This window comes from Aedes aegypti, chromosome 3, assembly GCF_002204515.2.
Source record: "Aedes aegypti strain LVP_AGWG chromosome 3, AaegL5.0 Primary Assembly, whole genome shotgun sequence".
Lineage (NCBI taxonomy): Eukaryota > Metazoa > Arthropoda > Insecta > Diptera > Culicidae > Aedes > Aedes aegypti.
Window position 1 is genome coordinate 29,799,610 of NC_035109.1, and position 24,989 is coordinate 29,824,598.

General features: G+C 36.6%; 1 protein-coding gene across 5 annotated transcripts in view; it reads left to right on the forward strand.

Moving 5' to 3' along the window:
- Positions 1-24,989, forward strand: part of LOC5570773 (tyrosine-protein phosphatase corkscrew) — a 438,185-nt gene that overhangs the window by 382,963 nt on the left and 30,233 nt on the right. For all 5 annotated transcript variants that reach the window (XM_021849370.1, XM_021849372.1, XM_021849371.1 and 2 more), the window contains one exon: positions 7,415-7,742. In XM_021849370.1, coding sequence (XP_021705062.1) covers positions 7,415-7,742 — 328 coding nt within the window. The remainder of the gene's footprint in view (positions 1-7,414; positions 7,743-24,989) is intronic.

Below are 24,989 nucleotides of genomic sequence, written 5' to 3' on the forward strand. Positions count from 1 at the left end.
TACCAGTTTTGCAATAGTATGAGTGCGGACGTAAGAATATAACCTAAAACGAAGCAATGGTGCGAAAACATTCAACATATTCATGTATTTATGCTTAATATTGACGAATGATCCACTTACCCCACTGATACACTTCCCCCACTGTACCTTATTTTGTTAATCACTTATGTATTTTGGCGGATATCTACGCGTACTTGATGGATTCTTGGTGAAACCTTGTTTGAATAGGGAGTTTGTCTAGTCATTGTTATGTGACAAAAATTTGCAAACTCCTCAGGGTGTCCATTCTGCCCCGTGTCCCCCCATCGTTATTTTCAAACCAAAATAGTCATCGAAACTTTAAATGCCAGTTGGTTTATATACCTAGGATGATCTGTGGGCCGATTTTCAAAAAAAAAATCCTTAAAGAAATTTTGAGATACGCTCTTTTAAGGCGTAGCTGTCAAAAACGTTGATTTTAAATTCATAAGCTATGTATTTTAATACCGGAAGCTGGTTTGGAATGTTTTCAATTATATAAGATCATTCAATTTTATAGGAACTTACCATAATTAACTGATTATGTGCAGGCTCAAGCGCTACAAGCCATTACGGGGCCCATTTAATTTGGAATTACTTACAAACTCCATTTTTCTACATAACAATGTTGATAATTTGAAGAACATAAGTTCTGGTGTACGAAACATAAGTGCAAGTTAAATTACAGAATTCCTATGGGCCTACAGTTTACGAAGGGTGAACTACTTCTTGGAAACCTCCATTACCCATTTCGAACGGTTTATTATTTTTAACAGTTTATTTATTTACAATCTAGAGAAGGTTTGATATGAAGTATCCTAAAACTTGTGACTTCTAATCGGCTTTCACGTCTTGAATAAAACCTCTGTATCAAAAAGCTTAGTTTGTGATTGGTTGACAATTCAAAATGAAAATTTCTCAGGAAATTTTTAGTACTTTTACTACTTTTTTAAAGGCACCGTTTATCATACAAGGTTATGATTCTACCAACTAGGCCACATACAAAGTTATGATTCTTCGGAATAAAAACATACACTGAATCCGAAGAATTCATGAATTCTCGATTACTTTTTCAAATCGACGTAAGTAACTTTCATACGGTTTTGAGAAAATTAATTCAGAAGAATCACAACCTGTCTTCTAAAACTGTTTTAAAATGAATCACCTTTTGAACAATTTTTCGACGTGTACATTGCCTAAATTTTGCATAAAATGAGTTCACGTTCAAAAACATGGAGTTCCTATTATTTCACACAAGAATTTTATGACAAAATGATAAGCCGTTTTATTCAGTTACTTGCGACGTTTTTCTACCAGTGTAAAATCGACTCAAGTAGTGTTTTGTTTTGATTCGTCACTTTGTCTCTCCATACAGCGGGGTGGCGAAAGTAGTGGTTATGTTGCGAAAGTTGAAAATCTTACTTTCGTCGTTTTGTATATCCGAAAATTAAACGTTCTAAAAGTAAAAATTCGAGTTGGTTCAGAGCGAAACGTGTAGAATTTCGTCTGCGAAACATGTAGGATCGATAAAGTAAGTTTGTATACTTTTTGACTTGAGTCTAAATAAGTTTTCGAGAATTCTTTTCTCAGGTTTATCTTTGATTTGGTTTAGATGTCATCATACTAGCCTGAATCTACGAGCTAGTAATGTCGTATGTACAATATGCCCTTGTAGAAATATGTTTAAATTGAAAAGACACTTAAGTATGTAAAATAACATGTTTCAGTAAAACTAATTGTTTTAAAAATATTTCCAATATATTTGCATGCTATTTTTGCAGAACGAGATATTTTCAATAACTTAATAGTTTGTGTTTAAAACTCATGTTATATCTGTGCTGCGGTGAAAATTTCAGGTCAATTGGACCATTTGAAGTCGATTTCAGACTTTCAAACTTGACAAGTTCATGTAAAAAAACGACCCACTCGTACTATATTCTGTACAGTACTGTATGTGTATCAAGAATTAGATGGAAAATTACGGATTATGCACACAGTCCAGGAGTTTTATGAGTTCTAATTTAAACATTTTGAAATGGCACGCATGTGTACGTCCCTAATAAGACAGAGCATGTTTCTCAGTCTAGCATTTTTATAAGCACTTCCAAAATTATTGACTGAAAGCTTTGTTTGCCATTTTTGCATTCGTACGTCATGTAGCATCATGTAGCCCTAGAAAGGGGAGAAAATTTCTATTACTAAAAGATTCTAGCTAGGTCTTGCTGGCAGTGTTGATAGACTCACACTCAAATCTCAATCAATACGCTCTCCCGTGAGAGCTAACTCATAAGAGATCTGCCTCGCAAATCTCACGCATGAGATTTTGATGCAAAATCACTCAATCAACTCAAACCGTAAAAAAATGATTCCGTCGCAAAACCCGTCAAAAACTCGTGAAACCCGAATGTTGTTGTTTACGTTAGCAAGGATTACTATATTTTTTCCAGACTAACAAGAAATTATTGCCGTGTGTGATTAAACTTTGGAAATATGAGACAATGAGTCAAAAAGGTGAGCCAGCTCATCCATGATTTTTTGACTGCTGAGTTGCGTGATTGACAACTCACGCATGAAAAATATCAAGCGTGAGTTATGAGAAATTGAGATTTTCACAACACTGCTTGCTGGATAGCTGCGGTTTAAGCGCTGTTTCGTTTTGGACTCCAGAACTTGTGATCTTGGAACTAGTGAGAATGTTATGTTACTTACAAACGTATAGTAATTACAAAATCAAATCGGCTCCGTAATGCCTCATAGCACTTGAGCCTGCACGTAATCAGCTAATTATGGAAAGTTCTTGTAAAATGAATGATTTCATATAATTGAAATCATACCAAACCGGCTTCTGGTATTGAAATACATTGTTAATGAAATAAGAATCAACGTTTTTGACAGTTTGACTGCGTAGCGGTCAAAATTTCGCATAGTTTTTTATTGATCTGCCCAGAGGTGTAGAATAAGTTTTAAACCATCTGGCTTTTAAAATTTTGATGGCAAATGTTTTTTTGATAATAACGCAGGGTGGCCACCGAACCGGGAAAAACGGAAAAAAGACGGGAATTTTAATCAACCGGGAAAAAGACGGGAAAAACCGGGAATTTGAGATGGTCACCGGGAAAATCATTCTGAACGAATATCTTCAAGCTCCTTCCCAAAAATAAGTTGTAGAAAGTTGATATGGTTGATAGTATTGCCATTAGGCATTTGAAATCTTGAACAAATAATATTTAAACATTAATGATTTAATTTCTTGTACATATAGTCTATTTTGCTACACTAAACTTCTTGTAAGATGTAAAAATTGGGCATATTTATATAAATTATAATGGAATGGTGTTGGTATGTCGCGAGTTAGCTTGAGAGCAGGTCATTTTTTTTTTCTCAAGGGCTCCAACGTGTTTATGTGGAATAAGATATTTGAAAATCCTCCGAGAAAGTTGAGAAAATGGGTAACGGGAATAGAAGCAAAGAAGTGTAAGTGGCAGAAACCTAGTTTTGAGATAATCGACTTTGAAGTTTTTTTTTCATTTTTTTTTTCATTTCATACTAATTGTACAAGAACCAAAAAAACAAGCCAATCTCCTATAAAATAATATTGTTTTTCCTTTTTGGACAGAAAAATTACCTGAAAACTCCGTCGAAAAGCTTGAACAAGAATTTTTAGTATGTTCGATTTGAAAACCGACCAAATTGTCCCCATTTTGCGTTTGGGCCCCTCAATGAAAAACCGGGAAAATTTTGAAAATTATATCGGGAAAACCGGGAAAAAAGCGGGAATTTCAAAATGGATATTTGGTGGCCACCCTGTAACGGTGATCCTGGTCAGGGAAACTACTCCATAATTTGTTCCAGAAAATCCACGGTAACTTCCTCCAGTAGTTTTCACAGGAATTTCTCTGAAAGTTTTCCCGAATACTATTCCAGGACATCATACAGATTTTTTTCTACCTATTTTATCACCGATTTATTCAATAGTTACTCTAGCAGGTCTTTATAAGATTCCCACAGTTCTTTTCAGAAAATCCTAATCCTCGTTATCCCACAGTTTAAAAAAATGGTTGATTTCCAGGGAACTCTACAAAAATTGCTCGAGCAAATCCTACTCCGAATGTTTTGCTCTACGATTTTGCCAGACATTTTTCCAGAAAGTCTTTCCTCAAAAAATTGGAACCAAGAAATTCTTATTGCGTTTCTCCAGTTTTTTTTAATACATATCTCCATTATTGAATCTAATAATTACTCTTCAAGTTATTTTAAACAATACTCGAGTAATTTCTCTATTGAAAACTCTATGAATTCTTCACAAGTACCTCACTTGACCCAGGGTAAATGGGATCTTCGGCCATAGCTCATTTGTAGTAAGATTTTCAAGGGAGTATTCTTTTTGAAAAATGAAGCCATAATGCCAAGCAATGTATGTAGTTTCGGAATTGAATAAATATGTCACAAAGCGTATCATCATCAGTAAGCACCAGTTTCGAGCATTATTAAAAGCTGCTTACGTTAATCTTTAATGATTGTCTTTTTAACTAGTAGTTAAACATTCCAGCATTCAATATTGCCATGAGGCAGTGGCGCAACCAAGGGGGGGTTTTGGGGGTCAAAACCCCCCCCCCAGAGCAGAATTTTTTTTAAGAATTATCGAATATATTGTTGAAATATGCACAAACACTGGACAGTAAGTTGTATTAACAATAATGTTGTTCTAAGTTGTGGCTTTCTAATTTGAAAACCATAAAAGAGTAAAAAAAACCTTACTTTTCTCGATTTTTCAGGGTTTTTTTTAAAGAGAAGTTTGTCGAACAAACATGCAGATACGTGTGCATATCGAGACCGTTTGAAAAGCTGATTGATTCAAAATCCGATGTTATGAAAATTTTTGAAGCTGCCTCAACATTAGGCCGAATTTTATCACCTCCAGAGAGTAAGCGAATTTACGGAGAAGCAATTCCATAGTTTTTAATGATCACAAATAAAAATATCAGGAAAGATAAAGGGAGATCGTAGTTCCGTTGCTATACTGTAAAACCACAATATTTCGTTTATAATCTAAAAATGTTTCAATATCTGCAATGCTGACTAATAATCGAACTGATTCGTCTGATAAACATATGTAAGGAACATAACAGATGAATAGTGATTGAACGCTATCACGCCAATTATGTGCGTGCATCCAAATGTAGCCTGGATAAACTTTCGAGCAAACTTCGAAAAATGTAAATTTAAACGTATTAGAATATAGCGAACGAAATTTTTATTGGAATCCGAACGTATTTCGAGAAACTTCTGTAAAATTCCACCAGGCACAACAGATTTGGTTTGAGTAGCGTTATAAATTAATATGAAAATGTATGCCAACACACCAAATTACTAATTTTTGCTGAAATTTGCCGATCTGACATTTTCAGAGAACAGATTTCCTGACCTGATCAGAACGCTAAGTGACAGCAATCAGCTGCAACTCAGCAATTTGATTTTCCGAACATATCAGCTTGGAAAATTTCAGCAAAATATTGCTGATTTCACCAAAAAAAAAATGGATGTGCAGGGTGGACGAGAAAAGCTCTATTTTGCATATGTTGTTATGGTTTTTCTTTAATGTTAATCTAGCATTTTTTTTTAGTTTTTCTGTTAGAATTTTTTAACATCCGTGTCGCTTTCCAAAAAAACACATTATCTTCAGGTTCACAAAACCCCCCCTAGAGCCAAATCCTGGTTGCGCTATTGTCATGAGGGATAATAATAAGTGAAGGTAAGTGAAGATGAGGATTTTTTTTATTAATTCTTCCTAGATTTTTTCAACAATTTCTCCATAAATTAAAAAAAACATTACAATTCCATTTAGACATCTTTGGAAAAACTCCTGGATGAACTATGTGAAAATCTTCTTGGTAAATTTCTTAAGTTTTTGGTAAACTTCCTGAAGGACTTTTGGGAGGAATCTTTGGAGTAAGAAGTTCCTGCTTTAAATCTTAAGGAAATACTGTACGAGGAAATCCTAAAAAAGCAGTGAATAGTGCTTGATATCTCAAAGATGGAAATCTTAGATGATTCTGGTAAAATCTATAGAAGTATGATCTTCTATTTTTAGGCAACAATGGTGCCTGCCACGTCAGAATGCAGACCAATGAGGGGAAGGGGAAGGAATTGATGATACATTCAACTGGCTCCCACGGTAGACCGTATATACCACTGCGTCTACGCCAGTTTATGCGGGAAGGGTGGGGGTAGGGTAATTTTTATGGCAGAAAAATTTGCTGGTTTGGTTAGCAGATTGCCTATGTATCAGGCGTGCTATAATGATGAAAGAATGGAAGCGTAGGGAAACGGTCTATTTCTGTCTGTATCGGGTTCTAGAAAATGTTATGAACTGTGATAGATCAACTGTGCTATATTAGGAGTGGTAGATAGAAACAAGTGAAAGATACAACTACAAAGTACGAGAAAAGGGACGGGCCTGGGATTGAACCCATGACCTTCTGCTTATGAAGCAGAAGCGGTAGCCATTAGACCACCAACCTTGTCTATATAGGAGCTTCGGGCAAATACTTGAATACCTAAATTATCTTGAGAAAAAATGCATTTTGTAATACAAGAAATAAGGTACTGGGTCATTGAGCCGAATGAGTTAAACACGAAGAAACAAAAACGTATAATGAAAGAAAAGAAAACCTGGTTCTTGTTGAGTTTTGAAAGCTTCAGATTAATTACTTAATTAATCAAACATTGGGTTTTAAAATTTAAAAAACGGGGACAATCGTAACAACCGTTTCAGATTAAAACAAATATACGAGATCGTTGGGAGTAACATATCTAATAATGTTAAAGTCACTTCATTGGTGTTGACCTCTCTGGGATGGGATGTAGGTTTTTTCACCTTCGGTTAGGGCTGATAAGCCTAGGCTTAAGCGACATTACTCGCTCTCTGATTAATTTCTGGGTTTATCCTTCCTGGTTGTATTCTTGAAAATAATTTAAACGGAATAGTAAAAACATTCCTCAAGAAGACCGTTAAAGGAGCAATAAATGAATTCCTGAAGAAGTTTCCGGTGCAAAACAGATGAAGTAAATTTGGAGCAAATAGTTAAATTAGTTTGCGATTAAAATCTTTGAAAAAAAATCGATAAAATGCGTTTAATAATACCTGTCGTAAGTAAAAATAGGTATGTCCATCGACAAATATCTGACGGGATTCTCCGAACAAATCTTACGAAAAGTCTTATCTTCTGGTTCCTGTTTGGGTTATGTATTTTTGTTTTCCTGTAAGGTCTCTTTTTGTTTTCTATTTCAAGCTTTAGATCTCTTAAGACACTCCATCGCTACCAGCCCTGTAACCACCATACCAACGAAAATGACTAATGCAACCTATTCTAAACTCTTTCTAAACCCCCCGCAGGAAAACAAGTATGACGTTGGCGGTGGCCAGAAATTCAACACCCTGTGCGACCTGATCGAGCACTACAAGCGGAACCCGATGGTGGAAACGTGCGGCACCGTGGTGCACCTGCGGCAACCCTTCAACGCGACGCGGATCACCGCCGCCGGAATTGACGCCCGGGTGGAGCAACTGCAGCGGGAAAATGGCAGCCACTGTTATGGGAAGGGCGGCTTTTGGGAGGAGTTTGAATCTCTACAGCAGCAGGAATGCCGGTACACGTTTAGCCGGCGGGAGGGCCAACGGAACGAGAACCGGGTCAAGAATCGCTACAAGAACATTTTACCATGTGAGTACCTCTTAAATTCTGATGTCCGGTGTCACGGTGCTCCCCAGATCGTTATTATCAGAAAAAATCTCCTTAAAATTTAACCTTTGCGGTCCGTGACCAATTTTTCACAACCAAAGTTTCGTGATCTTGCAACGCATTATAGGGTTTGCATTGACGTCCTTTTCCAGGTTCCCGGAATCGAATTTAGGGTATTCCGTAAGTTCTTGTAGATGGCCCTATTTTCCATCTTCTTCTTCTTCTACTACTACTTCATCTTATTGGCATTACGTCCTCACTTGGACAGAGCCTGCTTCTCAGCTTAGTATTCTTATGAGCACTTCCACAGTTATTAACTGATTTCTTTTTTTTGCCAAAGTTGCTATATTTGCATTCAAATCGTGTGGCAGGTACGATGATACTCTATGTCCAGGGAAGTCAAAGAAATTTCCATTACGAAAAGATCCTGGACCGACCAGAAATTGAATCCAGACACCTTCAGCATGGCTTTATTCACTCCGTGTAACTATCAATCTTTTTCTTAGAGTTTGTGGACTATCAGAACGGAGTAACTTCAAAGCAGGTCCTACGATTTTTTAATACCTTTCCCAGACGCAATTTTGCTATAATAATCGACTGGTGGTGAATACTGATTTGATGAAGATTATTTTTTCTGATTATAACTATCCGGGGAGCACCTTGGTATGCGATTTGTTACGAAACAAATTCATGCGGTGACAGTAACCGCCCGTGTGTTGCTCCACGTGAGTTTCAATTGATGATGGTGATGCTGGGATGCCCACCGGGGTTCACAAAATGGAAATTGGATAGGGGGACACGACCGGACTACGGCGATCTGGTAGAAAGGCCCCGTAGGTTACTTAAATTGCTCCGGTTTTGTTGCGCTTCCAGTTGGATTGCGACAGGCGGTGCTCTATTAGTGCAAATTATACGGTTGTGTAACGACGACGACGTTCACGCTTTAAATGGATCAGGTGGTGTAATTACGGTGACGACGACTGTTGGGATGTCTTGGTTCTTATCCACTACGGGAGAATAATCGGATCGGTTTACCTGGAACTGATTTGTTTGTTGAAATTATTCTGAGTTTGTTTTGCAGGCGGGAAATTAGAATATCATTTTACTATGGAGCTACACTTCTTTGTTCGAATGTATAGCGTTCAATGTCGCATGATTAAAGTGGGGCTTTTACCACCATTCGCTTCTTTTTCACACAATAAAAAATAAGGCCCATTCCTCAACGGGACAAGTTATTGATTTGGATTTCTCGATTTGAATAAGGTTACTAATTCGATTGGGCGCAATTCTCAAAGAATGTCTCTAAAGATGCGTTCATGGATTCCAATGAAGTTTTTCAAATGAGGCCTCTTGGTTTTGCTACCAGAGAACCTGTGGAAATTTATACAAACATATTATTATTATTTGCTTTATTATAGTAGGCTTTACCCCTGGCGAGTTCGCCACTCTTCTACAAAAAAAGTATGTTCTTAGAAAAGTTCCTGGACAAATGTTCTTGTAAAATACTACAACAAAGTACTATTCACTTTTCCAGCAAGCTCTTACAAAGATTTAACGAGTTTTTTATGTTTATTAACGAGATTTTCAGCCCTTCATCTCGATACCAAAGGCTTTACTTCTCTTCCGAAGGAAGTCGTCATTATAACCCTTTTACGTTATAAGTGACTATTTCGGGGATAGGATTCGATTCCAGGTCCTTGACGCGAGATGCGTGTGTTCTACCCACTACACCGAGTTATTTCGCAAATAAATTATCAATGGTTTTCATTTAGAAATGCTTCTAAAATTCTTTCAGTAGTTCCTACATTTATTGCTAAGCAAATTTTTACAAGGATCCTTCTAAATTATCCCACAGAATGTCAAACTGCATAGTACCGTAGAGTATTTTTTCCAGCAATTTGTCAAGAGAACCTTCCAAGACATTGTCAGAGGTCCAGAAGCGTTCTTAGAGTCTCTTGTAGGAATTATTTCTTGCAGAATGCCATAATATATTTCTCAACGGGTTTCATCAGAGATTACTATAGGATTTCCTCCAAAAAGATCCCCCTATTTCAGGAATTCCTCTGATAATTAATGATAAACTTCGTTGACAATTCCCTGGAGAATACTAGAAAAAAATCTTCGATCAATTCCTCGAGGATTTCCTATGATATAATACCTGGATGTATTCTTAGGAGGGATTTAATTCGGAGAGAATTGAGAATATCTCTCACATATCGCTCTGCTCTTTGTAACAATCATGATCCACAACACATCATGAGAGTCTGTTTATTTCCCCTACAGCTCTCAGTTAAACTGTGGAAGTGCTCATAAGGACACTAAGCTGAGAAGCAGGCTCTGTCCCAGTGAGGATGTTAATACCAAGAAGAAGAAGCTCTGATTAGCTCAGGGGGATATCAGTGCATGATAAAATCCACATAAACAAGCTCCAAACCTAGGGAGCATTATTGCTATAGAATGTTCGGGAATTGTTTATCATGTCAGTAAAATAAAATACCTACCCCAAATGGTAAATAGGTAAGAAAAACGGGTTTTATCATTGTTCTCTCTTTGGAGCTCTCATTCGCTGCTATTTTTTTTATCAAGCTTATTACAATTTGCGTAACAATGCCGATCATGAACCGATACAGATGGCTAGTTTTACTTCACTTGCTTCGACCATGCTTCAAAATCAAATGATAGCGAATTCTACAATGCCTGATCCTTATGGGACTTCCTGGTCGAGAATCTGATTTGTTTTCGAATAAACTCAAAGGAAGTTAGAGAAATATACATTGGATAACTTTATGGAAAAAATTCTGAATAAAATCTGATAGAAATTTCTTCAGAAATGATTGAAGGAATTCCTGAAGGAAACTGATGAGTAGTTATTCTTGGAATAATTATTTGTAAAATTGTAAAGCTGTTGAAGAAAACATGAACGAGACAATACTAGGAAATTTTACGGAAGAATCACTGACATTCTGATAGAACAGAATTCATTGGGGACTTCATTAAGAAATTCCTTGATAAAAAATATCCTGGAAGAAATCTCTGGAGTAATTATCTGGTATAGCCTCAGAGGAATTCTCGTTTGACTTGTTCAAAAAGAATCTGAACAAAAATCCTGCAGAAATTTCTAAGAACTATAACTTATGAAAAACTGTGACTTGAAAAAAATTCTGTGAGAATCTTTAGAGATATCTTTAGAAAAAATATTACTTGAATTCCTAAACATACCCTGAACAAAAATCATAAAGAAACTCATAGGAAAATTTATGAAAGCATCACTGGATAAATTTTTAAAGTACTTTGCTGTCAACGATATAAAAACGTCAAGAATAAATTTTCATTTATTCAAAAACAAACTACAACTCAAATTTTAGTAGTTTCGAAGAAAAAAGCCCATGATGCGAGAATGACTTCCTAGTGATCTGAGTGAATCTCGTTGCACTCATGGTGACAATTCACAGTTTGTCAATGTCATGTCGTCCGATTTACCAAAAATATTTGAAACTACGGTCAACTCTCCCTTACTCGATATTCTGTATCTCGATATTCTCCCTAATTCGATGGAATTCGCGGTCCCTTCAATCTAGCATACTTAGATACCTCTGTAAGTCGATGCCTCTCTAACTCGATGCTATCTGTTTCAGTTTCCTATGTGAACTTACCTCTCTAACTCGATATTTTCAAAAGTTCCAAATGCCCTCCAAATGTTAATACATTCAATGAATTTGAATATTATGATTGTATTGATAGTAAAATTAAGGTTTACTGCCCATTTCTGGGTGATAAAATGATCCAATTTTTGTATACCGATAGAAAAGTGTCACAAAGGTAAATGTGGTAAAATAGTATTAATTTTCTCGTTAAAATTACTATTTTGAATGTATATTGTCAAAAAATAAAAAAGTTAAAAATTTGAAAAATATATGTTCTGTATCTCGATGGTCCCTTCAATATCGAGTAAGAGAGAGAGTTGACTGTAGTTGCATCGCCACGCACAAAATTATTTAAAAAGGCATTAAGAACTTCCACGTGCCTAGAAATGGAATAATTTTACCACCCTTAACCCTATAATACCCCCCCCCCCCCCCCCGCTTTTAGACAGGGTACCCTTCGGAATTTGGTGTGTTCCTTCGTAGCTCGAACATCGAAATGATTTTATTTTTGACTTGAACCTTAGCCTATTATATCAGGAAAGTTTTTTATGACTTTTTAAGCATTTTTGTATTTTTGACAAATGTTCAAAAAATTGTTTTTATAGCTTACAAGTTTACTCCAAAACTGTGTTTTATCTTCGTTAGTTACACGGAAAATAAAATATGTTTCAGAAAGAAAACAAGAGATTTATATTTTCAAAAGTACTGTTGAACCTCAAATTTGTATTATTGTTAAAAACACGTAATCAGAAGAGGCTTCAATAGAAAACAGGAAAGGTTAGGGATGTTCAAAAACTAAAATTAGAAAAATCAAATACATAAATTTGCGGATGCTAACCTATTCTTTCTGAAGACGATTTCCGTTTTGTGCAATAAGTCTCGATCGTTAATTGCAAATAATGCAATGAAATTAGTACTTACCGTTGCCTATATTCGTCGTATCCATTTTCTTATCGGTCTTAATAAGTTTTCATTCGTCTTACAAATAACGGCTCACTGTGTTATAGTGAGTGGTCAAAATACACCACTTCCACGTTATAGTAAAATGTTTAACTAGATTATTTAGATCTTGGAGCATCTCTCTCCACAGCATAATGAATTATGTTGATTTCCCTTAAAATTCATTGGTTCCAACAAAATACAGCCCAAATTTAAAAGCACAATTATTTTGACCTAACATATGCATGAAGGCTCATAGTGCAGTATAAGTTTTTTTTCTGATGCGTATAAGTTTTTTTCTCAGTCTGGACGATGAAAAACTTTGTTTACGTTCCCACTTATATGTGGCTTTGAGTGAATTTGTTAAAAATTTTTGAATTATGGAAGTTCTAAGGCGTGTGATTGGCATGCTATACATCAGTGAAGATGTACGAAGGTGTCTCATAGTGTGAATAAGTGCCCGGTTAAGTAAGGGACGGGAAGAAATTTGAATCGTAATGTGGTGTGGCTCAGTCCATCGCCTATTAGATTTCGCTCGGTGCGCCTACGTCCATGCGATTTCGGTAAAAAAAAGTGCAAGGTGGATAAATTTACTGAAGTTATTTATAGAAATACGGTACAGCCATTCCATGAAAAACCGATCTAGTGGGTCACCGAATTCTGTGAAAATTTGCTATTTTGTTCCGAAATAAGGATACACGTGTTTTTGAATTTTTTGATTTGGGTGACCATTTCCGAAATAGGGTGACCAGAAAAATCGCGATTTGGTAAATTTTTTTAAAATATTTAACATTTTTAAAATAAATATAACTTTCGAACCGATGGACCAATTTTCAATCTTTTTGGACGAAATGAGAGCTAAAGATTTTGACTTTTCAGAAAAAAATATAAAAGTTCACAAAAATTGTTTTTTAACATGAAAAAAAATCAATAATTTCCGTTTTTTCGTGTTTTGAAGGCCTCGGGACCTGCCGCTGTGACGTTTCACCAGTCTTACCAACACAAAGGCAAATAACCTCCTTTGATTACATTGCTGGCGACGATTTCGTCCGTCTGTTTGAAAGTTTCATTGTTCATGAAACAGACAATATTATTTCAAAATCATGGAAATCATAAGACCTTCCTAACGAATTGTCATGTTAATAATAGTATATTTTATTGATCACCGATATCGGATTGGCCCTTATGATGCAAAAGTTCGAAGCTCACGCCTAAAATGGACTTCGCAAATGATATGGTGGCCAGGCAGTTAGTAATTAATTGAAAAGAAATCGTTGAAGACGATTTTACCAACCAAGTTTTTATGAGTGTTTCCAATTAAGTTAAACAATCGAAAAGCTGTGAAAAATGAAGAACTCACTTAAGAAATTGTCTACCTTTAGGCGTTTGCCACAGATTACGGAGGTTTTACATTTTGAATTACACAACTAATACTATTACAGTCAACTCTTCCCTACTCGTTATTTCGTATCTCGATACCAAGTGTGTATTTCATAGCAATATGGAAAGAAACTTAAATTTCTAAAAATCACTGAAAATTCAAAAGTGTTTAATTGCGACTGAAGTCTTGTACAACTCATATAGCATACTGGGTGAAGAGTGAGAAAATAATTCTGATAGAAACTTCATTGCTAGTACATCACGAGATTGTACCCCGTTTGGCATAAGGTCGTTTGGCATAAAGCCGTTTGGCATAATGGCCGTTTGGTATAATGATTGACTTAGAATGAATATCGACATTTTTAAAGCTTTTACCGAGATCAACACCACCGTGCTCATAGCATAAATGTTTGGTAGGTTCTAAACAAGCGTGGTGTTCGTTCAGAGATTTTCCAAGCTGTGAATGTCAAAAATTGTTGTGACATTACTAAATAAAACTCGTGACGGGTCGGGTGGGAGTTCTTTTTGTAACAATAATTTTCTCTACTTTCCAGAACATAGAGTATCTTTGAGCTTGTTGCGATATAACTCTAAAATTTATTTGCAAAATATTTGAAGCTCTTATTCAAAAATCTATTACTGCAGCATAATGCAAATATAGCCTATATACGAGAGCAGATTATTTTTCGTTTAAAATGTTTAAGGCTCTAACGCTAAATAATAAAATTCAAAACAGTATAAATACAAAGAACACCCTATTTTTAAAAGAAGGCAAAATTTATCATTAAACCAATAGAAGATTGGCCCTCAAAAATATTGCGGCATAATAAAACCAAGGGACATCAAAAATTGCGCTCAGAACCATCGAAGTGATTGTGCTACTTTTCTCCGAATGTTGTTTCTTCGAATGTCGGTTCCCCGAATGCCAGTTCCTCGAAAGACCCTTTTCCCCGAATGACGGGATTCCCCGAAAAGTGGTGCAGTTTGAATATGTGCTATAATAGTCTTCAGTGGTTGGATAGTGAACCAGGAAGAACTATAAACAATCAAAAGAAGGAGATACTCTGTCATTCTAGGCTATACACATATTGGCTAAAATGCTGAGGACAGTCAAACTCAGAAGAACCGCCAATTAAATAAAGAAGGGTGCATATTAGATGGCCAGTTCGTTCACCACCCTGAAATGTATGAAATTACGACAATTATGTGTGCTAAATACTTTTTGGGGAAACGGGATATTCGGAGAACTGGTATACGGGGAACTGGCGTTCGGGGAAACGACTTTCGGGGAAAAGTAGCATAACCCATCGAAGTAACTGCAGTAGTCGATGTCTCTTTTCGCTGATAACTTGAGCAGATCAATGTTATCGAATGCCACTTTTTTATCAGTTGCAAACAATAAAATATTTAAAAAATATAGCTCTGAAAAACAGCCTATGTGTAAAAGAAGGTGGAATTTATTTAAATTTAAAATCAACAATTTTTATACCTTTAATTATGGTTACATCACATTTAGAAAAAAAATAGAACGTTTGAAAAAAGGATAAATTTATGATAAAAACATCAAAATCTTCAGCGCAAAAATTTATTACAATAGCGAAACACAAAAGAAGAATTAATATTTGAAGGAAGGGTAATTTCTGGGTAAATAATAAACTACTATTGGTAATAACTTTCCTAATTTGCTTTAGTTTATTCAAGAGCATAGGATTGTTGAATCAAGTGTCATTTTGTGTCAATTGACTCCAAAACAAGCCTGATGTCATCAGAAAGATTCAATAAGTCATTTTACGAGACATTTCGGAACGGCTGATCGTTGCAACGGTGTCAATTGACAGGAGTCCTGGGAACGCCTCATCTTACCAAACGGAGACATGAAAAAAAAAAAAATACGAAAAAGAGGCACTTGTGTGATCAAAAATATCCGAATAAATAATCTCCATTTAAGTTTTTGCCTGTATAAAAAGTTACGCTAGAAATGCACACGGACATCAACCATCATCATCACAAAAACTGATGACGATGATTGAAAAGGTAAACTCTACTCCCAGATCTCCTGTCCAGCTTTGTAAAATGGTTCATAGAAACGTAAAAACGTGTGTCATCTTGAAAAATTCTTGGTTTCAGCCTCATTATGCCAAACGACTATTATGCCAAACGACCATTATGCCAAACGACTTTATGCCAAACGGCTTTATGCCAAACGACTTTATGCCAAATGACCTACCACCCATCACGTAGCTCATGCATAATCTCAATTTGACTGTTATGCGGTTACAATTATTGCGCATTTCTTTCACCACTGGACTATCGCAGAAGTTTTTACAGTCGGGTCTCCTATTAAACGCATTCCTATAACGTGCACTCCTATTACGCTCACTCCTATAAGACACACCAGGACGTAATAGGAGACCCAGGGCTTATGGGATTTCATCACTTTGGGGGTGTCGTTGAATATCTCGTATGCTAAAAGAGATAGTACAGTACTGTCTTCGGCGAAGTTTCAGTACTAAGTACGATCTACCTTTAGGAGTTGAGGATCATCCTTTTAGTTGAGAACTTGGCCGGTAGGGGCGCTTTTTCTGATTTGCACTATATGAACCATGAGGGATAAGAATGCAAAATTTTGTAACATATGATATCTCTGAATCCTGATGTTTTGGAAGGTTGGTGTCTTTGGAAGAGTTGTTCAGTAGCTCAAGGGCTGACATGTGGTGGTCATTCTAATACGGAATTACGCCACCAGGCGGCGCTAGTGGGCATGCATTTTTTTTTTGCGCATAACTCAGTAGCCTGACCACTTAGAAAGATGGTGTCTTCGGCAAAGTTGCTCAGTATCACAAGGGCTAACATTATTTGAGCCAAAAGTTTCAAAATTTTGCCACTAGGCGGCGCTAGTGAGCAAATAATTTTTGTTTCGTGGATAGCTCAGTAGCCTGACCACTTAGAAAGATGGCGTCTTCGACAAAGTTGATCAGTATCACAAGGGCTAACATTATTTGAGCCAAAAGTTTCAAAATTTTGCCACTAGGCGGCGCTAGTGAGCAAATAATTTTTGTTTCGTGGATAGCTCAGTAGCCTGACCACTTAGAAAGATGGCGTCTTCGACAAAGTTGATCAGTATCACAAGGGCTAACATTATTTGAGCCAAAAGTTTCGAAATTTTGCCACTAGGCGGCGCTAGTGAGCAAATAATTTTTGTTTCGTGGATAGCTCAGTAGTCTGACCACTTAGAACGATGGCGTCTTCGGCAAAGTTGCTCTGTATCACAAGGGCTAACATTATTTAAGCAGAAAAATTCAAAATTTTGCCACTAGGCGGCGCTAGTGAACAAGTAATTTTTGTTTTGCGCATAGCTCAATAGCCTGACCACTTAGAAAGATGGTGTCTTCGGCAAAGTTGCTCAGTATCACAAGGGCTAACATTATTTGAGGCAAGAATTTCGAAATTTTGCCACTAGGCGGCGCTAGTGAGCAAATAATGTTTGTTTCGTGGATAGCTCAGTAGTCTGACCACTTAGAACGATGGCGTCTTCGGCAAAGTTGCTCTGTATCACAAGGGCTAACATTATTTGAGCCAAGAATTTCGAAATTTTGCCACTAGGCGGCGCTAGTGAGCAAATAATTTTTGTTTCGTGGATAGCTCAGTAGCCTGACCACTTAGAAAGATGGCGTCTTCGACAAAGTTGATCAGTATCACAAGGGCTAACATTATTTGAGCCGAAAGTTTCGAAATTTTGCCACTAGGCGGCGCTAATGAGCAAGTAATTTTTGTTTTGCGCATAGCTCAGTAGCCTGACCACTTAGAAAGATGGCGTCTTCGGCAAAGTTGCTACGTATCACAAGGGCTAACATTATTTGAGCCGAAAGTTTCAAAATTTTGCCACTAGGCGGTGCTAGTGAGCCAAGAATTTTTGTTTTGCGCATAGCTCTGTTACCTGACCACTTGAAACGATGGCGTCTTCAGCAAAGTTGCTCTGTATCAAAAGGGCTAACATTATTTGAGCCGAAAATTTCGAAATTTTGCCACTAGGCGGCGCTAGTGAGCCAAGAATTTTTGTTTTGCGCATAGCTCAGTAGCCTGACCACTTAGAACGATGGCGTCTTCGGCAAAGTTGCTCAGTATCACAAGGGCTAATACTATTTATGCTGAAAATTTCGACATTTTGCCACTTGGCGGCGCTAGTGAGCAAATAATTTTTGTTTTGCGCATAGCTCAGTAGCCTGACCACTTACAAAGATGGCGTCTTCGGCAAAGTTACCCAGTATCACAAGGGCTAACATTATTTGGGCCGAAAGTTTCGAAATTTTGCCACAAGGCGGCGCTAGTGAGCATGGAATTTTTGTTTTGCGGATAGCTCAGTAGTCTGACCACTTAGAAAGATGGCGTCTTCGGCAAAGTTGCTCAGTATCACAAGGGCTAACATTATTTGAGCCGAAAGTTTCGAGATTTTATATATACGTAGAAATCTGGACAGAAAGTTTTTTTTTATAAGATTGAATTATCGTTATGAAAAAGAAGGTTTATATTTTAAAAATATTCAAACAAGAGTGTCGTGTAACTAAAGAGATAAGGCCAGTCATAGTTATCTCATTAAGATTGTTGGCGAATGGATTTGCCAATTTATTAGTAATGACTGACATTCCAACCTAACTTCATTTCTATCCAATCCATACCTTGGAAAATGTTCAAGAAATGAAGTTCATGCAATGACGAAATAAAAAATAAACATACATATTTTTTTCTCTGGTTCATATGAAAAGCTAACGATCACATATTTGAGTAGTAAACGGATCCTCACTCATTCTCATATCAAATTATTGATCAAAAATTCTCCCAATCCGTCGAAAATACTAGGATACTAGCCATACTTTTATCCGATTGTAAAAATAATGTATTTTTCTCCAGGCACTTTTACTTAAACGTGACAATGCGAGGAAAATCGATAGCCAAGTGTCATGTTGAACAACTTTGGTCAGGCTTCTGAGCTATCCGCAAAACAAAAATTCTTCGCTCACTAGCGCCGCCTAGTGGCAAAATTTCGAAACTTTCGGCTCAAATAATGTTAGCCCTTGTGATACTAAGCAACTTTGCCGAAGACGCCATCTTTCTAAGTGGTCGGGCAACTGAGCTATGCGCAAAACAAAAATTCTTTGCTCACTAGCGCCGCCTAGTGGCAAAATTTCGAAACTTTCGGCTCAAATAATGTTAGCCCTTGTGATACTGAGCAACTTTGCCGAAGACGCCATCTTTCTAAGTAATCAGGCAACTGAGCTATGCGCAAAACAAAAATTCTTTGCTCACTAGCGCCGCCTAGTGGCAAAATTTCGAAACTTTCGGCTCAAATAATGTTAGCCCTTGTGATACTGAGCAACTTTGCCGAAGACGCCATCTTTCTAAGTGGTCGGGCTACTGAGCTATGCGCAGAACAAAAATTCCATGCCCACTAGCGCCACCTGGTGGCGTAATTCCGTATTAGAATGACCACCACATGTCAGCCCTTGAGCTACTGAACAACTCTTCCGAAGACACCAACCTTCCAAAACATCAGGATTCAGAGATATCATATGTTACAAAATTTTGCATTCTTATCCCTCATGGTTCATATAGTGCAAATCAGAAAAAGCGCCCCTACCGGCCAAGTTCTCAACTAAAAGGATGATCCTCAACTCCTAAAGGTAGATCGTACTTAGTACTGAAACTTCGCCGAAGACAGTACTGTACTATCTCTTTTGGCATACGAGATATTCAACGACACCTCCAAAGTGATGAAATCCCATAAGCCCCGGGTCTCCTATAACGTAGATTCCTATTACGCCCCCCAACCATGTGTCTAATAGGAGACCTGACTGTACAAGTGCGGAAACGCTAACAAAAGTGCGCAATTGAATCAAATCGGGTAGGTGTCTTCGGGGGACTTATTCTTCGTAAATTGAAGAATAAGTGCTCTGAAGACACCAACAGGATTCAATCCAATCTCGCACTTTTATTCACACTTTCGCACTTATGAGGCCGCACTTCGCAGTCCAGTAATGAAAGAAATACACAATACTAATGTGACAATACAACTTGGTTTTTTTCTAATTTTCTAGAACAATCTTACAGATTTCATTAAGTTGATCGAAGGTATTTATCATTTTAAGACTCTCCATGGTATTACCTCGAAATTGTCAATGTGTCGAATATGCAGTTTGTTTTCATGGCTACCTCGATGCTCTCTAGGATAGCAGTTGCACTGGTTTTGTGCTCTGTAACTCGATGGTCCCTTCAATATCGAATTAAAGAGAGTTGACTGTAGTTGGTTACAGCATTATATGCAATGCTGCTAGTATTTTGATTTTTATTTCTAAAATTTAAATTTTCAGGATATTATCCAGAATTACTATGGTTTTTCAAAGTTTTCTAATATTTCTCGTTATGTTCGAGGCTCTGAAAGAGTGCTACAAGTTAGAAGCACACTGCAATTTCTGTTTGTGATGTTTCAAATGTTTCACTGAATTATTTTGTAGAATTTTATGTTATATTTTTCGCAGGATGTTTTACCAAAAATGTGCAAATCGGATGTAGCAAAACAATAGCATAATTTTAAATGGGTAGAACTCTTTGATAATGTAAATCATTTGGATGTGAACTGCAGGATATTTTGTGAACTTAAAACGTTATGCGTATTCTTCATACATCACGTAGCCACCGAATTCGATTTTTTATATGTCACAGCTTTCTTGCGTTGCTTTCTATTGTTCAAGACGGTTTTCTAAGGCTCCCAAACACATTTCGATACACGGGGTGAAATGGTTCAAAAAGCAAAATCTATCGATTGAAAACGGAAGTAATGATAGTTAGACAACTAGAGAATTAGAAAAACGGGGAATCCTCTACATCTCCAAAGTAGTCATAGCAAGAAGTGTGTGTCAGTGGGATAAGATGGGATCATCATTAATTGGTGATGCAAATAATAACCGAACCTCTGATTCATTGCTTGCTATACACAAGAGCAAACAGCCGTAGCGGTAAACGCGCAGTTTTTCAGCAAGACCAACCTGAGGGTCGGGGGCTCGATTTTCCAGAGCACACAGTATCTTCATGCTTAGCTCATGAATGATACGAATGTGATAAAGGTCAATAGGCAAAGAAAGCTCTCAGTGAATAACTGTGGAATTGCTCATAGGAACCCTAGCTAAGTAGCAGGTTCTGGTTCCAGTGAGAACGTAACGCCAGAAAGAAGAAGGAGCGAACGCACGCGCAACTTATGCTAAGGATGAAACGCTATTCTATGCCATTGAAGTTTTATTCATCGTTCAGAAAAAATAACACCAAAATGAGCTTTCGAGGATTAACATAAATTTGATAAAAGTTGCCATTCGGTCAAACTAAAGCGAGAAATACGAATGATCAAACCTCGAGCCCACATAGGATGTCTAAAAAAAAATATGATATGTGTATTGAGCTCAGAAACTGAGTTTTCGAATCTTGTTCAAATCCGTTAATAAGAACCTGCACAGTTTAGTGACTTTTCCATAGTGAGGAATCCTACAAGCATCTCGATTGTGAGCAGTCCCAAAATTTCGATCAATGATACTAAGTTAAAAACTAAACTCCCATTGAACTGATCTGAAAACCTACAAACAACGAAAGTTGCTTCGAACGTTCCGATCAACATATGCGCGTGTTCCATTAATAGCATTTTATTGTCATTGTGACCTTTTAACTAGTTCGGTAGCTCGCCGCATTAGCTGGCGATAGTCATCTATCTATCAAAGCTACACCTTTGGGGCGAGATTCAAGATACAGATTGGAACATAAGTTAGTTTTTTTTTTCTATCATCAATGCTTTGCATTATGATTGCGATGACGGCGTCGCTTTATTGTGAAACAAGCAACTTGAGGCGCCTAGTTTCATCTATCGTTCGATGCAGCGGTGCATTAATGTGATGCGATCAAACTGATGATGCCAGAGTCAACGTTTGTTTCGTTGTTACTACTACCTTTACGGAAGATAGGTACCGCGTCAATCGTCGACTGTCGTCGTCGTTGTTGTTGTTGTCGGTTGATCAATCTTCAATTCATAAATGCGGTGCGCGCCTTCGGCACCGAGTCTATTGAATTAAATCATATTTTATTGCCCATTAGCTCCTTGTTTGTTTAGACTTCCTCCATCGAACGGTACGTCGGTCGGTGATTTTCTGTGTGCTGGGATGGATGAGGACTGATGTTATCGAATAGGAAGGGTATGACAGGAAATTTGGACGAATTGTCGTCACTAGCCTCGAGAATCATCTAACGTAATGCCAGAACGTCCTAATTTGGATAAAAGTCGCTAAGTGTTCTTATATGCAGTTCCACATTTACTAACTGAGAACTTTCTTTGCTAATTGATAATGTTCATGTGTATCATGTATTCATGCATCTTGTGGCAATGGACCAATGCAAGAGTTCACTTGTTTGACGTTTGAGCGGTGCCGAATTCACTAGTTTCCATGGTCACGTAAATAACACGGCACCGCTAAAACGTCAAATAGTGAACGCGTGCATTGGTCCAGCTGAAAATGGCTTAAATGGCTTGAAATGACTAAATATATAAACCCGTAATAGCTGAAAATGGCTTAAAATAGCCCAAAATGGCTATAAACGATTTAAACGGCTTAAAAGCCATAATATAGCTTTAAATAGCTTAAAATGGCTTAAAATTATATCAAATGGCTTAACGTATCTTAAAATAGCATCAAATGGCTTTAAACATTTAAAATTAAAACGGCTTAAAATGGCTTAGAACGGCTTAAAATGACTTAGTATTGACAGCCATAATAGCTTAAATTGGCTCTAAATAACTTCGAATAGCTCAAAATGGCTATTGACGGTTTAAAACGGCTTAAAATAGCATAAAACGATTTAAAACGGCTTAACGTGGTTTGAAATGGCCTTAAACCAGGGTGTCTACTGCCTAGAATTACCAGGGAATTTTATTGAAGCTGGAATAAACCAGGAATTCTCAGGTACGTTCGATACCAATTAGGAACATGTATATGATGCAGTAATTCATGATAGAATAAGTTCATGACAAAGGATTTCGCGTCAAAATCCCAAAAAAAAAATCGACTGCGCTTCTATCAAAACGCTCCTCGAGCTGTTCAGTGTTCGCATATAGAATTCCCAAGACATGATTGAATTTTTTGAATAGCTCTAAATTTAATGAGTAATAAATTCCAATATCTTCATGCACGATTTTAAAAACTATTCTTAATTTGAAAAACTGGAAAATTGATTTTAGGAAAATAATCTGTATTTCAATAAACTTTTTATTTAAACCTAGTGGGCCCAGCAAACTTCGTCTTGCCATCAAGTAGGCTGTTAAAAAACGCTATGGATCGTCCCATACAAAATGACAGTTCCGTTCACACTCGTTTTTCCTATTTTCCCGGTGAATATCCTGGGATTTTTATACACACAAACACGTCGGAACCCTTGAAGAACATAACGGAGAAATAATCATTAAAATCTGTTGACCCGTTCGTAAGCCATTTCGTGACATACAAACACCACTCCATTTTTATTTATATAGAAGATGTCGAAACAATCAATTTATCAATTTTAGGGCTGGTAACTGGTCTCCTTTCAGAGACCAGGTCTCTATTTTGATGCAAGTCTCTAAAAAATCTCTATTTTTGATGAAAGATCTCTAATCTCTTTATTTCTTATCCAAAATGGTCTCTAAAGTTTCTTTATTCATCATCTTGCATTCAGTGAATTCTGAGGAATCTTCAGAGACTGTTACGAGACTTTTCAACTAATTCTTCAAGAATTTCATCTCAAATTTCTTGAGAAAAGCTGGTTTATCTAGAGCGATTTTTCAAAAAAATATCTTTAGAAATTTCTCCAGAATTTGCTTCTGGAAATTAGCGAGCACTTCAACGTTACTATCTCCAATAACACTGCGGAACACGTTTTTGTCTCAAGCATCAAAATACCGCTATTAACTACATAAAGAGTTTCTCAATCCATTGCCGTTCTCAAAAATATCATTGCACGTATAGTTTTTGAGATATTGACTATAGAAAATGCAAAATTTGACTATATCAGGCAACTTGCATGCAAGTTTGCCAATTTGTATGGCAATTTATTCGCTTAATTTGCCACAGAATTTGAACTTTATGTGTATAACAACTATTATCAACAAAATTCATAATATTTTCGATGCTCAAAAGTTATTTTTTGTTGGTTTCGAAAAGTATTGTACTTTGCCATATGAGAGAAACGAAGGATTTTATATGGAGACTGCTAGCATGTTGGAAAAATCAATTTAATCTAAATTTGATCATGCAAATTCAACCAAATTATATCTGAAATGAAAGTTGAAATCAAATGTTGTGTGCTTGTTGGATTAGATCTCAAAAAAGCTTGATAAATCATACTTTAAATTTCATGTAAACATCAATAAAATCAATGTTTTATACAACTTTGACGACCTGTAGCTAAAAATTGTGACGTGCTGGACATTTCTGAGAACGGCATCAGATTTAGCAACCCCAAATCTACAAGAGACACATAATTTGATCCTTGAGACACGCAAAAATGTAATTTTTGGTACGCTGTGTAATTTAATCAGGGATTACTTTGAATTTTTTCCAAACACTATCTTAAGTTAATTAATTGTCGAGCTATTTAGTGGAATACCTATAAGTAAATGAAAAACCGAATAAGAGTTTGAATCCTTTGACAGATACGCGTATTTCGACCTCAATTGTGTAAGACCGTCTTCAGTGTTGTGTACTAGACTCTAGCTGATAAAGGAGACTTTATCAAATACAAATACAACTCAGTTAAATAAAACTTAAGCTTTAATTCTGTTCCACCTTACTTCAGCTACCCGATTAAAAAAATCTGGTAGCTTGAAACACGATTGCATCAAAATTATTTTCTCATTATTTTTTCATTTATCTGGAATTACAGTATTTTCTGACCCTGGAATAAATTTGTAAAACCTGGAAATATCAGGGAAACGGTTTGAAATGGCTCAAAAAAGAAAAAAATCTACATAATCAAAAAAAAAAACATAATGTACAATGGCATAAAATGGCTTGAAATGCCTTAAGGTGGCTCAAAATGGCTTGAAATGGATAAAAAAGACTTGAAATGATCTAAACTGGCTTTTAAACAGTTTTGAACAGCTTCAAACAGTGCAAAAAGGCTTGAAACAGCTCATAATAGATTAAAATGGCTTAGAATAGCTTTAAATTACTTAAAATAACTTAACATGGCTTTAAATGGC